Source organism: Ixodes scapularis, unplaced genomic scaffold (assembly GCF_016920785.2).
Source record: "Ixodes scapularis isolate PalLabHiFi unplaced genomic scaffold, ASM1692078v2 PGA_scaffold8__174_contigs__length_109621045, whole genome shotgun sequence".
Taxonomy (NCBI): Eukaryota; Metazoa; Arthropoda; class Arachnida; order Ixodida; family Ixodidae; genus Ixodes; species Ixodes scapularis.
In genome coordinates this window covers 20,290,573-20,309,619 of record NW_024609883.1, presented here as the reverse complement: position 1 = coordinate 20,309,619, position 19,047 = coordinate 20,290,573, and the positions used below count along the sequence as shown (strand labels likewise).

The window sequence follows — 19,047 nt, the reverse complement described above, 5'->3', positions numbered from 1 at the left end:
GAAACATTCGGCACTGTAACAGTAACAATGACATGTCACTTGCCTATGTAATGCTCATTGTCGCAGATCAAACTGCTTTTTCCGTCTGCACTCATTTTCAGTGGACTCATTCAGCGAACTCGCACCCGAGACTGCAGCGCTGGGTTCTGCGAAGTAATTTGCATGAATATAGATGCAACAGGTTTCTTTGAGCGTGCGTCTAACACATATTCTTCATATTGAATCTGCTACTGTATTCATGACCATGTCCTTAATTGTATCCACATTCCAGCTTATTTTTATTTTGACATTTGAGTTTTCTTCAGTACTTTTCTCAACATCTGTGCTTGTTGGGCCGTACTCAAGACCATACATCTTGTCTTTCACTAATACATCAATATATAAAACTGTTGATGCCGAGTGAGAATTCAAGGTACCGAATCTGTCGTGCGAGTTAAATAAGAACCAATAAAAAGCTCTACAAAGGAAATTTTGTTAAAGGAGGCTGTATAAGCACTAGAATAGCACTTGCCATGCTAAAAAAAAAATACAAATTCTTGTTAGGTATGCAAGGATGACACTGCTGTGCTGTTTCTGATGTGTCACAACAAAAATCAGTGCCATGCAGTGTTCCTTATGGAAGTACAAGCTGTCGAATTCAAAGCCCAGAAGTTTTATTCAAGAATGTTCCTCAATACAAATGTATTTAGAGATCTGAGCCACTGACTCATACATGACTATGTGGCGAACATTCATTTTCATGTGCATTATAGTTTACAAGGTCTAGTCTGCATTGATTTATTGCATTCATGCTGAAACTGGGAGGGGTTCTCTGGGTATGAATAAAGATATAAACATTTCTTAAAATCAAAACATTTGAGAACAGACTATACGGCTCTGCATTGCAGTAGTACCCAAGTAGCACAACACGCCGGGTTGAGGATGGGGCGGTATCGGCCTGCCGGGATACCGACACCGGCCAGTACCGGAAACGCCCCAAGGGGCGACATTGGCCGGGCCCAATACCGGAATCCGGCCGGTACCGGGAACTTATTGGGAAACCGGGATGTCGGGAATACGGGATGTTCCCAGTGAGCTCCCGACACAGATACCCGGCATGGAACCGGTGGAACGGCAGGAAACCATCAGTGTGCCAACGTGTTTCCGGGTCAGAGCCAGTCCAATTGCGGATTAGTCCCAGCGTAATAACAGATCAGGGCCGGCGTAATTGCGGGTCAGTGCCAGCGCCATTGCGGATCAGCGCCAGCGTATTTGTCATTCAGTGTACCCAGCATAGAACCACTAGAATGCTATAGCTGTGTCAGGCCTTAAAGCCCAAGTATGGCATCGTACTGCATTAAAATTTTGAAAAGATAGCTTCTCAGTAGATCAAATTCACTTAAATATGAAAATGGTAAATTTCTCAGTTAGAACTATTTTATGGTTTTTCAGATCTTTTATAGGTACTGAGCGTTTTTAATATGTTTTTTGTACTTCAACCGAAACAGGTCAATTTACTATTTGTCTAATTTTAAGAAACCATTCTGTGTGAACAATTGCCACCAATTTCAACAAGATATGGCTATGTTGTTGAAACGACACCCCAGATGCATGCATAGGGCTGAGTAGTACAAGGAAACATACAAAATTTTTTACCATGACGTTGTTCTTTATTGAGATTCAACCATAGCAGCTGGCTGCTCAGCTGAAGCCGTTCCCTCATCGTCCGAGATGGTTGGAGGCACCGAGGAAGTCTTCTTGACTCTGTTGGCCCTGCCCCCCTCCCTATCGGACGCACCCGATAGGAAGCGGCTCAGCCGCTTTTCTACCGCGTCCAGGCTGCACCCTTCAGTGCGACTTTTTATGGCACCTGTAAAGAGAATTGTCCGATCACACAGATTAGTTGAGGAATAGGGGAAGCCAATGTCTTTCACACTGGCTGCTGCTTACAAACTGCACTTTGTGAGTGTTTCCTTAGTGTAAATAGAAGGACACACACCAGCCTGCAATCCAGAGGTGACACAAGACCACCACGGAGGTGGAGATTCTGGCTTTGGTTACCACGCTGAGCTGCCGATTCTATGGAGGCATACTGCTCTTTTATGCAACATTCTATTAATCTGAAATCGGGGATAGGTGCAGAGAGGAGTTGTCTAAAACAGAGCAAAACTTCCCCGACACCCTACAGACCAGGGCATCTAAATGGTCTTCATTAGATTTTCAACCTGTAAACTAACAAGACATGACCGACAAAGAAAACTTTTTTAGTTACTTTAAAGTACTCCTTTTGAGTATGAAGGTTCCAAGAATGCCAACACTGGAGTTATAAGAGAAAATGCAAGTCGAATTAAACTGTCAACTTAACTGTCAACATATTTCAAAGCTCTCGCTTGTAGTGCTCCAATTGTATTATCATTATAACCACCAATTAAATAGCTAGTAATGAATATGCATTACCAATGACCACCTTGCACATTGTGGTGTCCTTGAATCGCGATTTTCCTCGGTAGCCCAGGAGGGAGAACCGCTCCTGGACTTGTTTTGAGAGCAGGCGCCCCACCATCTCTCGTACCACTTTTTGCAGTGTCTTCCCGTCTCCTAAAGACAGGAGCTGCTCCTCCTAGAAAGACAAAATGTGTTCTCAACATGTCAATAAAGTTATTGACACGCAGACACAATGGTATGAATATGTCTTAACTAAGAGGATGTGCATGGCCAGGTACATGCAGCAAACCACATTACGTGCATAAAAAATATACAAATTTACTGAAGAGCGAATTAAAAATATTCGAATGTGGCTTGTACCCGTCTTAAAGCAAACCAGAAAATTTAGAACATTTCCCTGCATATACTCTACTAAAGCTTATCCATCAGACACATGCATCGTTGTTCAAATCGTGGAAACTTTTAGATGGATCATCTTTACTCAATGTCTCGTCAGAATCTGTTCAGCAATTCTAATAATGTATGTAATTCTCAAAACAATGCATTTAAAATCCTACATATCCTAAATTTGTTAAAGATATATGTCCGCCGGCTAGTCACCCCGTGCATTTTGCGCCCACTTATTTACTTTACTAAGACTTAAATGGAGAGAGGCATAAAAAAGCGGGACTTGACCAAAGCCGTCTGCATAGTCGCACAAAATAATGACAACAGCACAGTGTGAGTACTTTTGTTTTCATAATTTTGTTTTGCGCTCACTCAGTTACGGCACTCCTCAGCTCAAGCCCGTCAATGTAATGATTCAACTTGCTCAGCTTGCGCTTGTGTGACTACCGTACACTACTATGCATGGGGACATAGCTACGCATGCACTCACATCCCCTGAATGAAGTGGCAGATGCAATGACAATTACTCTTTGACTTTGCAAACTTTATTTGCTGCCATAGGATGACATTCGGTTAGGATACGTCAACACCTCATTTTGGAAATGCACTACAATATGCAAAGTAAATATTGCATTGGTGAAAATTTATCCGGCAATCATTTACAAATTTGTTTGGGCATACACATATAATGGTGGGCATGCTTAAAAACCTTTTGGAGCAGGCTAAAAGTTGTAACTTCACTTCTGCAGCAGATGCTAAAAGTACAAATGAATTTATTGCCTTAAACATGTAGATATCGACTATAGAACAGGGGTAGGACCAAAAGAAGGCCAATATATACTACAGCATCTTTCTTAGCCAAGCAAGCATTAAACACAAAAAGCATGCAGGTGGGCTCGTGCGTGCTCTGCACACAGACCCACGGCGAGTTGTTGTTGGACGTGCGGAGTTTAATCTTGAAGGATAAAATGGGCAGAGGTGTCATAGGAAATTAACATGGTTCATGATTATTTGCAGGCTGACATATTTTAAGCACCCAAATGCGGGCAGTTTCAGTTTCCCCCAAATGGGCGGGTGATTTCACTTTCCCCCTTGTGAAATATTTTACTTGAAACAATTCCTCACGCTTGCCACGAGACCTGACATACCCTTTATCTTATCTCAATGGCTTGCCGCAACATAAATGCATCCCGACAGCGCGGCTGAACACGACCGAGGGCGACAGCATTATGCCATACGGTGATACGGATGAGTGGAGAGCAAATATCGGGGATGTGGACACGTGCCGCTACGAGCTCGGGCAATGGCTAGAGCCACCTAGCGATATATGTCCATAGAAACGTGGCATTACAGTCGGCGCACCTCAAAGACAAGGGGTGCAGGGGCAGATTTAGGTGGGGGGGGGGGGGGGGGGGGTCCGGATGTCCTGACCCCCCTCTTAATTTCTGCATGTGTAAAATTTAGGGCGTAAAACGAAGGAGAGGGGGAGGGGGTTCGTAAACATATGGTATGCTGACGAACACCTGAACCCCCCCCCCCCCCCTCAGGAAATTCCTGCATCCGCCCCTGAGGGGGTCCGGCGGATATGCGAATAATTTCTGTAAACCTTTTTTTCAGTGCTTTGTCTTCAATACTGGGGTGCGGCCCTTACACGCGATTATACAGTATACGCAGGCCAGTAAGGCTGACTTGTAAAACGTGCAATTGGCGTTACATGACCTTGACACAAGTCAATCGCACGATTCAGGTTAAGAGTGCCCCTAACAACAGCCTTCCCTCGTGCATTGGCTGTGCGTTCACCTGTTCGAAAATATTACGGTAGAAGGCTTCAGTCAACATTTCAACCCATCTGCATATCTTCAGATAACCCGAGTTAAATCACAAAGTAAGAATCGCAGCCCTATATCTTTCAATACTGTGAAAAAGAGGATACAAATACCAGCAGTGTCCTGTCGGCGGGGTTCTTTAGCCGCGCCTCCGCAGCACGAAACTGCTCCATGTCGCAAATGGGCATCAGGAACAGCTCCGGTGGTTCGGGCCTGGCCATTTCCTGGGGTGTCGCCCGTTCCCCAAACCTCGGCTGCTCTTCTTGGTGCTTTAATGACACAACGTGCCTGAGCACCTGTGCCACAGAGACTTGCGTCTCCCTCATCTGCTGCTGCAGCTGCTCATTTTGAATCCGTAGGTCAAGCACGACCTTGAGCAGCTGAGCCTCGAAGGCTGCAAAATAAGCGAGGCATAAGAAAGCATTAACCATATTGCTGACGAACATTATGCACTGATGATGGGGAGAAACTTGTTCTGAAACATGGGTTTTGGGAAGTTTCAGAAGAGTGCCCACACCTTTAGGTGTTTTGGATGGGTTTGGAGAGCTTTGAATTGGTTGCCAGACAGAGTAAGTGTGTTTCAATGTTTTGTAAAAATTTAAGAGATGTTATAAACTGTATGCAATGTTCAAAAGTATAATATAAACATTAGTTTTAATTAAATAATCTTTCTCAAAGAGAGACACAGCCCCAATTTACCGAATTTATGGCCAAAAAAAGGTGTTTTTTTAGAACTTCACAGTTTTGGCACGTATGGTCAATAATTAATGCTCCCCACAAAGTTTTATAATGTCTGTTGACAAACAAAGCAAAAAAAAATTGATATGTCGCCAACACATGCAAGACGCGCTGCATTTGGTTGAGCGGAGGAGAGCTGCGATAAGCACCAGTTTCAAAATCTGATCGCTCCATGGCCACTAGGCCCGAAAGCCCGGGAAATGGCGATTTCTCAAACTTCTGGGACAGTTTTTTTTTTTTTTTCTTTCTCAATTGTTTGAGAATGGGAAAGAACCTCAGTAATTGAATTAAAACGTTTTAATTCAATGTAGATTACCAACACGCTCAAGTCTATAAAAGCCTCAGTAAGAACACTTGTACCAGGATAAAAAACGAAACTCGGGCTGCGAGTAGCTGCTTTGTGGTCATGTGATACTTTGTGCCTAGGCGACGCTTCAGAGCATGTTTCCTCGCTGATCTGTGCACTTATAGCTCCGCTTTTTTCTCCAAATTCTCTTGCCCATTTTTATTAGAAAATGCCCCTAACTAAAGCTCCTTTGCGTGAAAGCTTTGGTAAACGCTCTCGTTTTACGAAACTAAGCGGTTGAGTTTCCTTAAAGGGGTACTAAGAGGAATCTACAATCGCCTGTTCTTAGTTGCAACTGATTCTACAGGCCCTAAGCACCCTAAAAATTCTAAAATGACAATCACGCGACGCCGATTTTCTTATTACAAACGCGATGAAAGGTCGGGACACACCACTTTCTGAGCTGATTTTTCTGCTCAGGAAAGGCAAGACATACCCCAGCAGCGGTGTCAGTGCGATGACGATGGGCACTCGACAGCAAATCACAAACCGCCTCTCTTGGAGAGGCAGGTTGCGAGTGGCCGACGAGCGCCCACTGTCACTCTGCTGACACCAGAGGTGTGCACTACACATTTGGGAACTAATGTTTCACGAGTGCCGTGCGTCATGCTATGACATCAAGACCTGTGACACCAAGACAACCTGCTATGGCTCTGGTGGTTGTGAATGGTGATCTGCTGTTTCTGGGCTCCTAGGACTAGGACGGCCGCCCTGCCTCCATCCTTGGCTGCGCTTCTCGACACAATGCACTTTTCTTGTGTCAATAAGCTCCCCAGAAAATCTCGCAGGTTTATGCAACAGAAGCCGAGTTAAAGGAGCAGTTCACCATGCGACCATTTATCTCCAAGGTTCTATTTTCTTTTTTGTCGGGCTGGCCAGAGGATCGTTTGTGCATACAGGCAGTACAGGTTTGAAATTTCGTGCAGATTTCTCTTACCGTTATAAACTCGAGGTAAAATATACCGCTATATATACTGAACTCAGAATTACAAGCGTTTGATTTTACAGCTGCTGTATCTACGTTATCTGCTGGCCATCAAAGTGGTTTGTTTTGTTATGTGCCGTCCCACTTCAGCTTGACACACTGTATTTACAGCTCAAAATAAAAACTTCTACAGCACGAAATACATCTGTTTTCATATGTGTCAAGGGAGGAGCACCAAGAGCGGTCAGTTGCGAGTGAGGTAAAAATAAAGAGGCCCGTAGCCGCTCCTCTAGCCCCTAAACAATGTTAGTGCCCAAGTTTTGCGTTGCGGGTGGTCGCAACGTGCTGCATGCCATGTGTCTTGTTTCGCACTTACCCACGCACCATGTACCATGCGGCGGCCCGATATCGCTTTGGTCTTGGTCCTTAAGCGTCTACAGCTTTAATGATATATAATAAACATCCCTCCCCAAAGTCACTAACAGCAAAAGAATGGCAGGGAGTATCCCTACATTTTTGTCTCAGTACCCTCAAGATGCTCAGCAACATGGGCACAAGACCTTGGTGTGATCAAAAACGCGCATCTAATGTTGTGATTACTTACGAGTGGCAGTGTCCTTCGGTACTCCTGTCAACTCCCCGGTTCCGCCTGTCTCCAATGGCCTGTGCTCGGCTGTAAACAGATATATTAAATCGTGAGGCACTTATCTAAGAAAAATGGCGAAGGAGTGGGAAAGATTATACAATTATCTGCTAGATGCCGTGTACAAAAAAGTGTTCGCTATGTCTTCACACGCAAACAATGCACTTTTCACATGTGATGCCTGCATGAGATAAGCCCAGGGTGCACAGCTGTCAGTCCCCCACACCATTTCAGTTGATGGGACCTGAACGCACAAAGCCATTTGAAAAGCCACCTCCTATTAGCCGTGTTTCCCTACTTCAGGATAATTTTTGATATTGAGAAAACAATGCAGTTATACTCAGTATCCTCTGAAAGGCCCACTCGCCAAATATTACAACATAAAAGGGCCAAAAAAGTTTGAGCAGCCCCCAGTTGCCAAAATCTGATCGATCTAGCAGGCAACGTGCGGTGCAGTCAATGCCACTGTGTTGGTACAGCCAACACTGAGCGAAACGTCGCAAACAAGCAATGGCAGTCACCATTGCTTGCTCACGAAGCGCCTGATTGGATCCGAGTTCACGCCGAACGCCGACGCACAACTTTGTGTCCAATAAATGCTCATAGTATGGGAGCAAGCAATGACAGACAGGTTGTGGTGCGGACAGTTGAAAAGGGTCTATTGAACAGTGTTGCCCTTTAAGCAGCCACCATGCAAAACAAAGTATCCTTTTTTTTAACCGGTTTGATTCAGGTTCAAAATATGATAGCGAGACTCACATGTCAAAGACTCTGGGTGCTGCCTCCTTGGCTTTTTCCTCTTTGGTGCCTGGACTGATTTAAAAAATTTGAAGATACAGTAGTAAGAAATCAAATCTTAACATGCACTGAGATTGCGATTCATACTTTCTATGAATGACCTGAATGTGCATCTAATGCTACCAATGCTAGCATTTGGAATAGATTGAAAGCGAACATAACAGTGAAGGACAAATTTGCATCCGTTGCCTGCACTTGGCAGGGATCAAAAGGAAAGATAACTAAAGAAATCCTTGCATAGCATAGCTTGCTCATGTTGCTTCATCTTTCCAATTCTCGAGTTCATAGACGCAAAGATGCAAGATGCATGCCTCTAAATGCCCTCAAATACAGTATGGAGCAAAAAGTTAAATGATAATTACCTGGGGCGCGTGCTCCACCAAGACGACTTGGAACTGAAAGTAAAAATCTTGTTTGAGCACGGATAAAAAATATTACAAAATATGGTGATCATTGGAAGTTTAAGACAGTATGATAACATTTTTTAAATTCTTGTATTTTTCCAAATATATGGTATATTTCCTATGGGATTCATATACCTAATGCATGCTGGAAAGTTCCAAAAGTGTGCCAGCCCCTGGTGAGCGAATAAAAATTTGAAATATGGGCTGGGTGAACTTACAAGAAAAAAAAGGGGACAATTTTGAAGAAAAACAAAGCAGTCTAAATGTGTGAAAGTGCTATGTGAGGGGTAGCCAGATTGACATGGCCTAAAAGCTGCAAACAAAACTGCTACACTTGAGAGAGCCACTAAAGCTGGGGAGGGGGGGGGGGGCGTCAAGAAACGATAACGAGGGATAGGCCCGTATCTTTATGGGATAAGTACCATTGTTGACACCATCGAAAGAATGTGAGGCAGAACATTTTTTTTAACCGCCAAGCAACTGCAGTCAATGCCCCTGACAACATTTATTTGTTGTGTTAAAAATCTTTTCGAGGTCAGTAAAGAGCACGGGTTTTAGACGTATATATAAATCATAATCAGTTTAACTATATGCCTGGTAGCACAAGGATTCCAAACTGCAATCTGTCATTTATTCTAAAGCCCTTTCCTTCTCTTTCTAATGCAGGGGGTGGGAGAAGAGGGTACACTTTCAGAAAAGGCGCGAGTCAGAAAAGGCGCTTCCGTGCAGCCACATATATTCGTGAGCCGCAGCTTGGCCACTCCAGTGCTATGTACACATCGCGACACTGTTAGCGCGAACACGACATCGGCGCATTTTCGCATTTTACTTCTAAATAATATTAGCGAGCACGAAATTTTATCACTTACGTTATAGAACTAAATGAGCTCTTTCCGTAGCAATAATAGCTTGGATGACATCCCTTGGTTTCAGAGAGAAAAACTGGAAAAACCGGCGATCGCTTGTTCGCGCTAACAGTGTCGCGCTCTGTACCTGCATGGCACGAGAGCTGATACTGTAGGTCACAAGATGCATTGAAATCAGATTCTACCACGCAGTTTGATTGTTTCTCGACTTCAGGAATGCTATCACGAGCAATTACACTCGGGCCAAAAGGTCCAATGCACGCCCGGATCATTTGTTGGCACATCTATTCCAACAATAAATTTGCGCCAGTGGCCGAAACTCACGTGGGGTTGGTAAAACGACGCTCGTTTCCTCACCACTGGGAGGCCGCCGAGTGCCTCCAGATGTGCTGGCTGGTTCTGACGGTAAATCAAAACAAGAATGGTTGACACTACAATCTACTTGCCGATTCTTGTACTGAAGACAACTTTTAACAAAAGCAGGTTACCTTCGTCCGGCTCACCAGCATCTGTCGATTCAACACAGGACAGTCTTTCGGCGATAGTTGTTCTTTTTTTTGCCTTCCTGAAGGTCTCTGTAAAGAGAGGTAAGGACTGTAAGTACTCGCCCTTCAGCTATCCCCAGTAACCAAATGAAGTGCACTTGGACATTCCCCAAGCATAAGTGACAAACAGCTGAGCCCCGAGCATAAAAAACAAACAGCTGAAACATCACGGGTGCATTTATACAACATGAGGTCTGGCATTTAAGTTTAGTGGATGAAGTCTGTAGTGATGACTGCCAGTATCTTTCAATACGCTTCTGGTCACGAAACTTCCGCTGAAAGTTTACACAGGAACAGGGGCAGCCGCTAGAGGCACCACCGCAAGGCAAAGGGAGGCGTAGCGAGCCCCTGCGGATGCCGTTGATTTACAGCTGTAGTTGCGATACTTCCAACACACTAACATTTATTTCAGTACAACAATAATTTCACCATTCCCTTAGTACAACACCCTAACTCAAAGGGAAAAAAATGGTGCCAACGTAAGCCTGCTGTTTTAGGAAATCTGAAGCCGAGAAATTATAGGAATCATAATGGTGAAGGGGACTGTTTCTTCAGCGTGCAACATGTGTAGGAGCCCCATGGTTGAACTGACCGGTACATAGTTTAATCACAGTTGAACCAACCAATGTGACTGGTACATAGTTGAACCATATGGTTGAACTAATGTACCAGTCCCAAGAGAAAACACCTCTTGTATCTGGTCATGCACTGCACAGCTACTCACACGCACCCCACGAGTCCAAATCTTGCGCTTACGTTTCCAAGAAGTATACTAGACTCAGCAGCACAACGCTCACTCCTAGTGAAAGTGTCAAAACTATCAGTTATTCACTTTTAAAAGCTGGAGATTAAAATTAGTAGATGTGGTCAGCTCATGTCGGGAACTGTTACAACCTGCCTTTAGGCACTTCCCAAAATCTGACCAGGCGCTGCTTAATCCTGTCTACCAAGGAGGTTGATGTCACCATACCCACATCTCCAGTGAAAGGAGAGCACTTCGTGACCTTCTTTGCTCGGAAGGCTGCTCCGAGGGGCTTTGGCTCGGCATTGTCTATCTAATCCAAAGCCAGACCCACAAGCAGACATCTTCTTGGACGGCCTGTCTCTTCCTCGACACCCGTGACCTTCCCCATGAGCTTTGGAAGCAAGGACGGCGGCTTGCAGTTAGATTATCCTATTCAGCAGGCACGGGCTGATTAATAGTCGGAGTAGGCAGCTGCCTAGGGCGGCAAAATTGTGGGGCAAGAAAATTTCAAATTTCTTTTTTTTCTTTTTTTTTTAGTGGAGGTTTTTGCGAGGCATTTAGTGCTCTCTGCGCGATGAAAGCATACTATGCTTTTGTTTCTGTGAAATTAAACCCTTACTACAAAAGTAGAGAAAGGGAAGGACATCCCATGGGATGGACTACAAAGAATATCTTCCATTCTCAAGCGTCGCCATGAGTGTCTGTCTCACGGTTCCCATGGCAGCCAGCGCCGTCTACATACATGAGAGCAGAGACAATGTTTTTCAGCGGTGTGCATGCTAGGCTTCGTCCCAGCCCCTGTAGCACAAACAGACACGAAACAACAATTAAAGCGAAGCATAGCACTTCCCTGCGCACACACGAGGTGGCCTCCAGTTTTGAAACGAAGGCGAAAGGGCTCCAAGGCAAAGATCGACCGGAGAGGCACTGAAACTGAACCTGACGGTGGCAGTGCCTCAGTGCTGCCAATTTGTTTTTTACGTTATCTCCAGAAGTGTAAACTCAATATAAAAAACAGAGATAATATTATACATGCCAGAGGTTCAGCTAACACTAGCCTGCTGTCACAAATTAAAGCCCAGAGCAAACAGTCTGGACTTCTGCTAATGCATCTCTATGGGTAAAGGTGGGTGAATTTACACTCCCAGCTCAAATATACAAACAAATCTGACAAAAACATCAAACTATGGAGATCTCAATCTCACGGAAGACCAAAATCTGACAATTGGCACAATATTTCAAAGTACAAACAGCACAGCACAGCACCAAAGAAAATTTGCTCAACAACAAGCCTCTAAGCTGTCTGTCGAAAATCTCCAGAGTACGCCAGGACTGCAGCCGTGCTTGGCAGCGTGCAATGCTTTCCGACAGCATTACGGAAAAGTTTTGTGACTAGTAGCGTATTGAAGGACTCGGTCATTACTGTAATGTGCATTTAACAATATGAAGATTTTGGAGCTTGCTAAATTGAGAAACTGTAAACAAGCTGATGTGGGCAAGCATGCTAACAGAGAGAAGATCAAAAATGTGTGCTAGCACATTAGTAGTTGAGATGAAAAGGAGCAGTTCAAAATAATTCTTACTGCATTTCCGCAAAATCGATCCTCTGAATGAAGGCCAGCCAGGGTCTGGTGCTTGGCCCGCTTGTACACGGGACAGGATGTCCACGCCGGACATGTTGCTTGGCCACACGCATTGATTTGTCTTCTCGTTGAACCACGAAAGAGGGACGGGCGCCACCGTAACTTCCTCATTATCTTCAATGAACTCTACCACGGCATACTTGTACTCCTCACTAGAATGAAAGGCATTGTCACACATGATGTTCATTCAAGTTACTTGACACTGTAACGTCTTTGCGATGCGACTAGATCGCATCGCAAAAAATTAGATGGTCACAGTGGCGTGCACGATGACAGAGTCCAACGCCTTCGTTGGCGAGTCGCTTCTTGAAAACTCTCGCCCTGAACGCCGTTGATTGGCTCAGCCCACTGATCTCAATGACAATTGCTGGATCGCGCTTACCCGCTTGTTCGCTGCAGCGCGGGTGAAGCCACCGGACGGCAACCTTGCTGAGATACGATATGCGGTTTTGCTAGCCTTTTGCTGCGGTATTTCAGCGTGCTGTACAAACGTTTTCTACTCGTTCGTCGTCATTCGCCGAAGAAGTTTTTTAAGACTCAGTGCATCGTTGAAACTTGCCATTGTGAACACATCAAAAATTTTACGAAAGCGCAGTACCACAGGAAAAGGCACAACTCGTCGAAAGCAAGGGTCTGGCAGCGTGTTCAAAGCTTCCTTGGCACGCCGAAGTGCCGTGTCTCTGTGCCTTCGCACGCTTAGATACCAACCAAGAATCGACGCCATGTGGATATGTTTTGTGAGTGCAATGTGCGTGAAGCCATACGTATCTAAAGTTACAACTCGTCGAAAGAAAGTGTCGCCGGTCTCGCGGCGTGATCAAAGCTTCCTTGGCACGCCGAGTGCTCCATCTTCGTGTCTTCGCACACTTGGATACCAATCAAGAATCGACACCGCACCAAAGTTCTAAACGTGCGTCGCACGTAGATGCCTTTAGATCATTTATATATATATCACCCATGGAGTTCTGGATTGTCCAGCTGTTCCAGTGAGTTGCTATCAATAAAGGGGGGGGGGGAGAGAGAGATCTGTACTTGTTCTTATGTACTATTAACCATGGCAATGTTCCCAATCTACTCTAACGGATCACATGGGAGCACGAATAGAGCAAAGCTGTGGTGCAAGGAGGGTTTTCGAAGGCGGCAAAAGTACAACATGGCGAGAATGAAAATCTTTGAAGCACGGCCTATATGGTCGTGCGCAATTTGTTGACCAATCACAATTAGGCGAGCCGCGCTCAAACGTCAAGTGCAATTAAGTAGGTTGAAAATGAGCCAGCACTGATCAGTGATGAGGAGCTGCTTTGTACAGCATTCTCTAAATCGTCCAAGACGAAAAAAAGATGTACCTTCCCCCTCTTCCGTCGCTACTGGACGCTGGAATAAGCTCGTTCCTTGACCGCAAGTGCCGCAAGTATAGAGTCGTCAGAGTAAAGTAAGACACTGATCCAGAGGCACATACGGCTTCACGCACATTGCACTCACAAAACACATTCACACGGCGTCGATTCTTGGTCGGTATCCAAGCGTGCGAAGGCAGACACACAGGTTTCGCGCGAGTTGCTCCCACCGGCGATGCGATCTAGTCGCGTGATAACTTTCATCGCAAAAGCGACCATCGCGGGCAAAAGGCGACGCGATTTGAGCAGTCGCTTCTCGACCCGAATTTTTTGCGATGCGACCTAGTCGCGGAGCGGCTGAGCCAATCAACGGCGTTCGGAGCGAGTTTTCGAGAAACGACTCGCCAAGGCACTGCGAAGTTGGCTCACTAGGCCTATGCACGACCAAACCGACAGAACAGCAACATCACAATTAAAGCACGGGCGGTTAACTTCGAGGTATTTTTGCCCCGCGTACGGTTACATGCAGCGCTTTCACTCGCCGCCACGGTCACATGAAAACTTTGATCCCTTTAGGCACTGTACCTGAACCATGCTACGAACCCGGCTACCCGACCGCCAACTTCGACTCGCTCGCCATTTTCGTTTGCTTAACTTTATTCGGCTTTGGATTGGATACTGAATCGGATTTGAAGCAGTCTATCAACAGCTATTGTAGTATGCGTAGTAGGCTGGATCTTGGATCGAGGCCCGTCATGGTAGTGTCGAGTGGCAACCACCTGCAACCGTTACTTGACACCACCTACTGCATGGGACTCTAGTAGAGAAAAAAAAAAAAAAAAGGGGGGGGGGGCCTTTTTTTTGTTTTTCAGCCTTTGCTGGCAATGTAACTTTTCTTTACGGGGTGCGGTGCCGTCGGTGCCGAGAAGCGCTTCGATTGCAAACCGAAACTTAAAAACAGATCGAAGTTGCGCGAATCTTCGGAAAGCCGTAAAACACCGCGCGTGCCTTCTATTTTTCTCCAATTTGTTGATTTAGTGTTTTTCGATGATGCTCAGCAAGATTCTAATTGAAACCATGCCCTTAAACTCAACATTAAAAAAAATAATAATTACGCGAAAAGAATTAACAATGTAATTATCTCGACCTTTAATAATTATCTTAAATAGGCCCCTGACCTAGGACCAAATCAGCACAAGCCTTTTTTGTGGTGCGATGCGTATTTTTCGCAATATCGAATTTGTCCACCTTCCGTGAAACACCTTGTGTGTGTGTGTGTGTATATATATATATATATATATATATATATATATATATATATATATATATATATTTCTTTTTTTTTTTGTACAGAAGGATTACGCTGGTCGACAAATGTAGTGCAGCTCAATTAGACAAGAGTTTTGGAGTGCTACCGCGGTGTCGGTCGCGGTTTCGATGTGACTGGTTTAGCAGAAGACAAGCTTGAACGCTTTGCGACGCGGAATTCGTCCACTTCTGGATAGCCACTGTCAACATGGAAGCTGTCAAACATTCAGTGACATCTGAGGTTTATTGAGGACGCTCCTGTGGGTGCTCTCGCACATAGTTGTCTGCGAACTACGAATGAAGGGCAGCCCGACAAGCCTGATCCTCATCAGAACACGTTGGCATCGTGCCGCTGTATCGGTTTTCAGTGCCTTTTATACCCTATATTACAAATACAAAAAAACAACAAAAAAACGTAGCGTCAAAATAGATTAAATACACGCGAAGATAGATTCTGACGATTGTCGGTCGTGCGGGTCAGTGCCTACGGAAATGGCGACAACGGGAAGGTAGGCCCAGGGAAGGAGTACGTATGCGCAGAAGCTTACTAGAAAAAGGTCAGGTTTGCATAAATCTTCTAACATCCGCAGTCAACCTCCGTGTTTAAGCCTCACAGTTTTTACGTTTCGCGTTTCTGGATCCCATGCATTGAGTCATTCAGTGGTGTCAAGCAATGAACGCTGTTAGTGCCACCAGCGGGCTCCCGATCCGCGAATAAAGATATGTGATTTTAACGGCTGTTTAACTGGTACATTTAGCGCGCTGTTGGTGCGCAACCGAATGACATTGCAAGGCGAGGCTGGAGCGCCGTCGGACGACACGCTTGACGACTTACAGAATGCATAGAATAGTACTAAACACAGAATAGCTTATTCAAATACGGCCAGAGCCGTGAACGAAGTGAAACACATGAAATGCGACGGCGGAAAAAATTACCTTAGCCCTTATGAACAAAAATGAACAAATGGTTACGCAATCTGTCAGGCAGCGCACTCACCTTGTCATAACAGCAGATCTGCCTGAAATCAACAAAGCGATCCTCCAAACTGGCAAGAAGCCTATCAACAAAAAAAATTACACGGAAATACTGAAGATTGAACCGGACACGTGCAGACCTCCCAAAGAAACACACGCGGTGCTAGAAAACAATCAAGGAAGAACCGGGCGCCACCGGGATGCGACGGTATTGGACAGAGGGAGGGAGAGAGAAACGGAAAGAGAGAGAGATCCTAGAGACGCTGTTAGCCACCGTAACGCTGTGACGCGATCCGGAGTAGTTCTCCGCGCAGCCTTTTTCGGAGAAGTGCGATCTCTAGTCACTCGTACCATTTCAGTTTCGTTATGAACATTCATGAGGGGGAGTGAAGGAGCTTCGCAGCCTTTTTGTTTCGATTGCTAAATGGGCTCTCTCGCTGTGCTGCTTTCGTTCCTCTCGTCATGACCGACTCGCCTTATCATACTGCGGCGATGACATCTTTGCAGTTAATTTCAGGAGGTCTAACGAAACGCAGTGACAGCGAAATTAGCGGCAGCGACGAAGATACCAGCTTAGCTCCATTTCGAGTGACGACGAGGCAGCCGTTCTCGGCGACGTGTTTGCCGAGTCATTCACCTTGCCCCTGAAGAGGCCCAAAATATGGCGTTACGTCGAAGTCGTTGAACGCGCGTATTCAGATGAGAGCTATAGGTATCTCGTTTGTTGGTTGTGTGGTTTCTGTGATGTAATTGGAATAATTAGAAGGCAATACGCCAGATACTCCGTAGATAAAAGTCGCCTTCGGAGATGACGCTCGCTTTACGGCATACATGTTTGGTATTGCTTAATTACATCCTACGGCTCGTACAAGTACTTCTAGTTGTCTTGTGGGATTTCCCTTGCTGTTACCCGTCTCAGGGGATGACACAGCATACCGGTTCAACAAAATACGCTGCAACAGCCCTTTATCAGCGGTGGGTTGCCGCTCGCGTGGCCAGTTGCCCTTGGCCCCCTTGCGCTGCAGATGACCACTGACGATTAGTGATGGGACGAATCACCGGAGATTCGGATTCGGGCAGATTCAGAAATTTCCGAACTTCCCGCGATGGAGATTCGGCAGATTCGTCGCTGGTTGCGGACGGCAGCGTGAACGTTGTCGTAAACCGAGAATAGGGTCAGTTGTGCTTTTTTTAGCTACTGTCACTGCATGCAACCAGATTTCGTCTTGTTTAGTTCAACGTGTGGTGTGTACTGTACATTCATTCGAAACCCTGGCACGCGCCCCGGTCCAGCTGAGCTGATCGGTGTGGTTGACGTAGGCCTAACCAATCCGCGGTCTCGGTTTCTGTGCGGTTTCGCGGTGACCGATAAAATGTAGCGAAATGCTATGTATTATGCATAATGTGGCGCAACGCACAATAAACATATTCAAGCGAGGAAATGATTCGTCTCCTTTTCTAGAGCTGCGTATGTCCGTACCTGTACGGCGCGAGAGCGAGATGAATGTTGCTCGTCCCAACTTCGACCGCGTACCGGCACCGGTGGTGTTTCTCCGTTCTCAGCAGCAAGTCGGCCGTGAAACGTTACGCGCTGCAGTTGGTGAAAAAGATACACAACACAGGGATGTCCAACGCAACTTTATTGTTCGAAAACAAACACTGTAACTAAATCGGATATCATTAACCAGAAAGGTGTACGGCGCAAGGAGTTTCAGATCGCTTCCCGGGTTCCGTGGACACACGTTGGAGATAATCGAATCGAACATACTCACTTGTGTAGTGTGTGTCACTATAAACCTAATTATGGGCACGGAACGTGCCTGTACCGAACAGCACGTATGGCATCGATCTTTTGCAGCGATGAAAACATGCACTTGTATTTACATTTTCCACGTGCACAAAGCATGCCTATTTTGGTCGTAATCCGGGACCGAAACCAATTTTTCCGCGATACCATTCTCGACAAACATCCAAAATAATATAAACAAAGCGCACAATTTTATTTATTACTATGATATTATATTACAACATTATTTTGAGCGCTTTGTAGAATTTATTGAATTTAATATCACAAGGAGTTGAAACACTCATCAATGTGATCTGGCAACTATGGCAACGCTCCGAATCTTTCCGAACTTTTCCGAATCACTTAAGATTCGGCTGCTTTTACGATGCTTTCCGTATCTTCAGATTCGGCTCCGAATCTCGATTCGGATAAAGATTCTTCCCATCACTACTGACGATTAACGGCGGGGCTACCTGGGCCAAACACTTTGAATCCCCAGGTTGCCCACAGCCTTCAGAGGCAAAAAGCGAGGGGAGATGCTCTGAAAGCGGCGGCGCTGGGAGCGTTGCGCTCAGTGGTTGCGCTCGATTTGCTCCGCAGGACGTGCCACTGGGGTGGATCACGTGACCGAACGCTCACGGAGGCCGACCGCTCGACGATCGCTAGCGCGTAGCGCTTGGCATCTGCTAGGGGAAGCGGCTATGATTTACTAACGGACTTCAAGATTGAAACATTAACAGTTACGTTATAAACGGTAAAAATCTCCCTCAGCGCAAGTAACTCTAAACGGCGGAACTGCTGAGCGCTAAGCGCAACCGCAGTTGGGTGGAGTGCGATGATGAGCGACTCGGATGACTCTAGTGACTCTAGCTGACTCGGTCTGAATTTGTTGCTGTGCCATTTTTGTCTCCTTTGGCGTGTCCGTGCTGTTTGTCTGGCTTTGAACTTTGTGCGTGAGTCGCCGCCCGAGCTATTTCGCGCGGTGTTCCTTCTCATCTTCACGATGAGCTCGCGATGGAAGAGACCAAGGGTTCTTCGGGAGCAATACCAGAGCATCATGCGGGACATCGCGGCCAGCAGCGCTGCGACCGCCACGCCGTGCATGAACACTGGTGCTGCGTCTTCCGCAAACGATTCTCCGACCGAGTCGTGCTCGAGTACTTCCTCAAGCGGCAGTGAAGCTGAAAGTGATCACGACACGAACAGCGATGACCTGCCAGCTGAGCAAAGGATGCAGGACTCTCCGGAAGAGATAAGTAGCGACTCCTGCTCAGACGTCGATGAGGAACCCCCTTCCAAGCAACCAGAGCCTTCGGCCACGGAAGAACTGGCCACCATAGCGCGCAGATTT

The 19,047-nt window shown here is 45.9% G+C and overlaps 1 protein-coding gene across 1 annotated transcript; it reads right to left on the bottom strand.

Moving 5' to 3' along the window:
* Positions 1-1,640: 1,640 nt before the first annotated feature.
* LOC120839700 lies at positions 1,641-18,597 on the bottom strand. The gene is made up of 11 exons (XM_042286928.1): positions 18,513-18,597; positions 14,213-14,276; positions 12,231-12,442; positions 9,846-9,932; positions 9,682-9,756; positions 8,450-8,482; positions 8,049-8,102; positions 7,251-7,319; positions 4,751-5,031; positions 2,437-2,599; positions 1,641-1,849 (listed from the first exon to the last, which is right to left on the bottom strand). Exons 1-11 carry the CDS (start codon positions 18,595-18,597, stop codon positions 1,650-1,652), a joined length of 1,323 nt encoding a protein of 440 aa, XP_042142862.1. The 3' UTR covers positions 1,641-1,649.
* Positions 18,598-19,047: the final 450 nt, after the last annotated feature.